General features: G+C 36.4%; 1 protein-coding gene and 1 long non-coding RNA gene across 4 annotated transcripts in view; one reads left to right on the top strand and one right to left on the bottom strand.

The window, feature by feature from the left end:
* The window catches only part of unc119a1 (unc-119 lipid binding chaperone a1), a 13110-nt gene extending 7762 nt beyond the window's left edge, over positions 1-5348 (bottom strand). For 2 of the 3 annotated variants that reach the window (XM_016229295.1, XM_016229297.1), the window contains exon 1: positions 4796-5081. In XM_016229295.1, the coding sequence (XP_016084781.1) occupies positions 4796-4910 (115 nt within the window). In that variant the 5' untranslated portion in view covers positions 4911-5081. Of the gene's footprint in view, positions 1-4795; positions 5082-5190 lie in introns of those variants that run through there. The other variant, XM_016229296.1, reaches the window with a different exon arrangement.
* LOC107548574 (uncharacterized) overlaps positions 3273-5553 on the top strand; it is a 7571-nt gene continuing 5290 nt past the window's right edge. Inside the window, exons 1-2 of the long non-coding RNA XR_001604477.1 lie at positions 3273-3286; positions 3610-3611. This is a non-coding gene — a long non-coding RNA (uncharacterized lncRNA). The remainder of the gene's footprint in view (positions 3287-3609; positions 3612-5553) is intronic.

Genomic DNA, 5553 nt, shown 5'->3' with positions numbered 1-5553 from the left:
TTTTTTTTCTTCTTTATCACTCTGTATTTACAGCATTTCACTGTCCACTCTGTTCAATTATGTGGATGAATGGCTACACATAGATGTGCACACACTGTCAGAACTGTGTGAGATCACTACCATCCTGCTTTTGTGGGGGTGAGTAGGGGTGTTAAATGATTTTGTTTTGTTTTGTTGTTTTCCCCATAGGTTTTTAACATTCTAAAAGCTCTTTATTCCAAATATACTACAAGCTAGTCAGTGTATTCAGCAGGTGTAATGTATTCTAAGTTGCTTCAGAAGTATTGTAAGTACTACTATGTACATCAATAAAACAGTGCATTGACATAAAAAAGGAAATTTACTTTTGGTACTTAAGTACTTTTAAAAGCAAGTACTTCTGTACTTTTACTTAAGTAAAAATCTGTCTTTACAACTTTTACTTGTAATGGAGTAATATTTGACCAGCAGTATCTGTACTTTCACTCAAGTAATGGAGTTGAGTACTTTGTCCACCTCTGCCTGTGGGACAGTGCAGACGTCCCACCTATCCTCTACTCAAGCTTCCTGTTAGTTAACAGACGGGCAACACTGGATTTAGCCAATCACTTGAGATATTTATAGCTCCTCTGCTTCAGAAGTGTGCCAATCTGAGAAAGGGAAGGCAAAATACTAACATCTGCTCAGGCTTTAAAACAGCTTTATATTGTGGTTTATTAATGAAATAATTAACTATTTCATGTAAGCATGAAAATAATTATGCTGATGGAAAAAAATAAAAAATGGCAGAGTTCCACAAAACTGTCACAAATCAGATATGTGATGATGAAAATGATAAATGAATATGTTAAACAATCAAGCATTAATCATTCACTAAAAAATGTCCTATGGAATTAGTAGTTTTCAAACATGTCCCGCGGATATTGACACATTCGCACAAGAGCCGATTCAGAGCAGAACTGAAACTTGAATAGACAAGAAACAGATAGCTACTTTGCATATTTCACTTTTTCTTTTACTGCACTTGCTAATACCACAAAACGTGCTTGTTATATCAACACCTTTATAGCACTCAATAAATTGTTCAGGGAAATGTTTTGCTATGTTTACTTAACCTCATGAATTGGCACACAGTGGGACCAATCTACTGTATGTGAGCACTGCTGTGTGTGAGTGCAAAAATACAAATAGTCAGTAAAGAGGTGAAGAGTAACTTATAATGTATAACATAGAATACCTAGTTTCATAACCCAGTTTTCATGATGGAGGCATTATTATAAGTTTAGTCAATTATTTATAATGTTTAGCTGATTCATTGAAAAAAACTAAAATAAATATCTAGTTTTCATAACTCAGTTTTCATGATGGAGGCCTCATTATAAGTGTAACCATGTGTCATTTTAAAGTTCAATGGACCAGTGGTCCAAGATGATTGCCTGAAAAACCTCACATCAAGTGGGCAAAGCTCCTGGTTTGTTTATGAAGCATCTGCTTTATTTGTGAACTATAAAAAAGTGAAAATGTGCAGTTGTTACTTTAATGAGTTATTTCTGCCTGTTCCTTAAAGATGTATTTGTTTGTGTAATCTAACATAGCCAAGTCAATTCATTTATATTAAGCAGTATCTGTGTGATTTTTAGATTTATGCAAATCATTATCAAGACAGAAATAATCAGAGCAATGTGGCAGTCAGGTGTCAATGTAGCTTTCCAAACCACCAAGGAGCCTCTCTTCACTGCTTCTAATGCGGTCACCTAGCAACATTTCTTCTGAATCCAATCCAGGATAACTACCACCTGTTATTTTTGGGTAAACAAAAGGAACTGCTGCGTATAACAAACACAGATTATGATCGATCCAGCGTTCATTTACAAGACCACACAGGTTCATTTAGATTTATGAGGCATAATGTGCGTATCTAAACACCATATAATTCATCCTTTATTAAGTTTCCAAACACTCTAACTAAAGTGCCAAACTGAGCAGTTAAACTAAAGATAGAAGGATGTAACCATTTGCTAAAAAGCCAATCAATTTCTCTAATGAAATCGTAACATTTATTTAACATAACTTACATTTATACTATTTTATCACTTAAATATACACTGCATTCTTGTTTATAACAGTAACGAGTTAAAGAAGACAAAAAAGCTTGCATACAAATATCCACTTTCCTCAGAATAGCAGCCGGTATCCTTAAACAAGAGCAGTTTTTATTTTTAGAGCACTAATTCAAATGATTAGACAGACATGTTTTTTTTCCATTTAAATAAAGGAGAGTGAATTCTCAGCACTTCTCTTCCACGCATTTGTAAATATATTTATTCAAGTAGATGTTTTAAAACTCAGGATAAGAATACACTGTAAGATTTTTCAACCACAAACCACTCATATTTCAGAGCTAATGACTCACAACAACAAGTGATGGCAAAGATGAGAGAGTAGCTATTATTTCCAAGTGAAATATTCTTTATGGTCTGTAAGTCATGAGATAAGGGTAACAGTAATGCAAATGTCTTTCAGTAAGTTGTGACATTGATAGTGATGTAAAAACTGTTGATGATCTGAAATCTGTAGAAACTGAGCAGTTGCATTTAACAGATCTGGTCTTTGCTCAGTTATCTTTGTTTAAGTGCCAGATAGAGTGCCTTGCATGCTGCAGCAATGAGCAAGACAACATTAAAACAGCCAGAACAACAGCTCACAAGCAATATGGAGTCATCCAGCCGTACTAAAGCTTAGCATCTGAGTTCCTGATGAAGTGATACATGCAAAAATTATAATATACTGAACCAACAAGGTCCTCTTTTTAATTGTAATTAAATTGTAAGCTAACTAGTGAAGAAGAAACAGTTCTTGAATGAGTAAATCAGAATTTTACTTCCTTTTTAAGTATCATAGGTCAAATAAAATTCTTAAACATTGCATTATAATAGATTTCCAACACAATAATATGTTAAATAATCATCAAATTGATCAGATTAAAGGCACAATATGTAATTTTCGCCGCTGGAGGGCGCATATTAAAAATAAACAAAGAGACAAAGGTGTAGTTTGATGATGCCGTGACTGAGTGTGGAATCATGGGAGTTGTGGTCTTCATCCCCACAGCCGATACAATCCGACGGGACTCGGGCAGAAATCATGTTCATGGATGAGCTAATGATTTATTAACGTAGTAGAATGAAGCAGGGTGAGGCTGAAAGCCGTCGAAGCGAAACGAGGCCGCTGAGCGAGCGTGACACACGGCTCGAAAGCAGCGGAGCTTTTATTATGCCACAGTCGACTGCTTCTGCTCTTTCCGATCGTGCGTATGTGGGGGGAAAAAAAGCTGCGCTGTTTTATCCTACTAGATACATTTGAAAGTTCTGTTATTATGCTACTCTGTGCAGTCATCACCGGTCTATTAAACGCACAACATATTAAAGCGTCTTTGGTGTTTCCATGTTTTCTACAAAACAAAACCGGAAATCGAGGGGTTATGACGTCATCGGCAGGCGACACAATGACACTATGGACACGGTCCGTGTCACTAGTTAAAATTGCTTATTTCTCTGGATTTAAACATTCTTCGAAACATTTGGGATAATGCAAGTACACAAGTCAGCAAAATATATAACACTGTTCTAGTGGTTTTTGGATATTTTAATAAAAAATCTTACATATTGTGCCTTTAACTAGCTGAAATAAAGTTTTAGTTATTTTATATTTTTAGTTATTATATATTTAATTTCAAGTAATATTTTAATGGATTTTTAGTTCAATGTAATAACCATATCACTTGTTTAAGTGTGTGCTACAGTACTTACAGTACTTAAACAGTAATTAAAGTAAATACTGAAGCCTGTTTTGTGAAAACCTTCCCAGATAGTATGAGTTTCAGCAAGAGTAATAACTTTGTAATCTTACATGGACATAAAAACCTTCATTAAAAATGAATAATGGATACAAATGATCCTCTAATCATAAGATAGGCCATCTTATTTAGATTCTGGAAAAATGTTTGCAAAACAATCACACCTGAGAATCAGTTAGGCTATCTCGGTTAACAAATAACTCTTGTATTTAATGACTATTTAGAGGTCCTTTAAAATTTGCCCTACGTTAACTGTTGTTGCTTAGCCTATAATTCATACCTTTCTTTCTTTCAGCCTATTTTTTTAAATGAAATACCACTGATTACAACAAAACACAAAATGTATATCTTTGACTACACGTTTTCATATGAACCTACGTCAGAATAATACAGTGCTTATTAAGTGTTTTGATTCACTAAAAAGAACCGGCTCATAAGAGTCATTCGTTCGAGAAGCGGACTACATAGACAAAGCTGTCGGACTATAGTTTTGATTTGCTAAAAAGAACCGGCTCAAAAGAGTCATTCATTCGCAACGCTGATGAACAGTCCTCTGTCCGAGTATTTTACTACGGTGTTCCGTCCACTTCGACCATAAATAATGGATATATTTCTCAATTCTCAGCCCATTCATCAGTAAACTTAATAGCATACGTCGTCACTGTCAGTCAGTACATGGACATGTCCACGGTGTTGTTTACTTACCAAGGAAGAGCCGAATGAACCAAATCACTGGGTTCGTTCGGCCAAAATGAAGACCATACAAAGACGCAGACGCTAAATGTTTCGTACTTAGAATGTCACAGCGCAAGACTGAATAAAACACAAACCGCGAGACTAAACATGCAGGAGCGAAACCTGCAATTTCGCACTGGTAAATGTGCAACAGTGTAAGTTAGCAGAGCAGCTCGTCAGCGGAAGCTTCCTGTTTGAGAGTGACATTGATGTTACTGAACTTACTGTCTGTGATCTTCTGCAGCCCGAGTACATCCTCCGGCGTTATTTCTGTGCTTTTTAACAAAACCTCTTCGGTCGTACACGGGACATCCGCGTCGCAGCCTTGCTTCACTTTCATATCTAAATGCTATACGATGCTGCTGTTCTTGCACGAGTTGCAGTCTTCGCACCAACCTCTCTGGCAAGGGCCGTTTGTTTGCCTCACCTCTGCTCTGCTGTGTTATGCGTTGTCGTTATTTAACGCAGCCTTTTTACGGATACAAGAATAGCGCATTCACCTCCCCCAGCCAGCCAGTCAGTCTTCTAAAGATATTGAGTTATTTTACTCCTATCCTAGGGCAAGTGGCTCTAGCTCTGTAATCTGCATGTCTGCCTGCTGCTGAAGGTATTAAAGCAACCTCCCCCAGCCAGTCAGTCTTCTAAAGATATTGAGTTATTTTACTCCTATCCTAGGGCGAGTGGCTCTAGCTCTGTAATCTGCATGTCTGCCTGCTGCTGAAGGTATTAAAGCAACCACTTCATGTAATCGAGCAAAACCCTAGAGAGACGAACAGTATTAACTTGCGGAAGGAAGTGGGCAGACGGTTCGAAAGTCAATTCTGTTTTAAAGTAATGTCTGCTGTTTCATTTGAAAATACTTTTTTTGTGCATATACATATACATAGAGTGAGAGAGAGTTTTTAGGCTATTTTCTCTATCTATCTATCTATCTATCTATCTATCTATCTATCTATCTATCTATCTATCTATCTATCTATCTA

Source organism: Sinocyclocheilus grahami, unplaced genomic scaffold (genome assembly GCF_001515645.1).
Source record: "Sinocyclocheilus grahami isolate Dianchi unplaced genomic scaffold, SAMN03320097.WGS_v1.1 scaffold350.1, whole genome shotgun sequence".
In the NCBI taxonomy this organism is placed as follows: Eukaryota; Metazoa; Chordata; class Actinopteri; order Cypriniformes; family Cyprinidae; genus Sinocyclocheilus; species Sinocyclocheilus grahami.
Note: the sequence above shows the minus strand (reverse complement) of the source record. Positions and strands in the feature narration are given on the sequence as shown.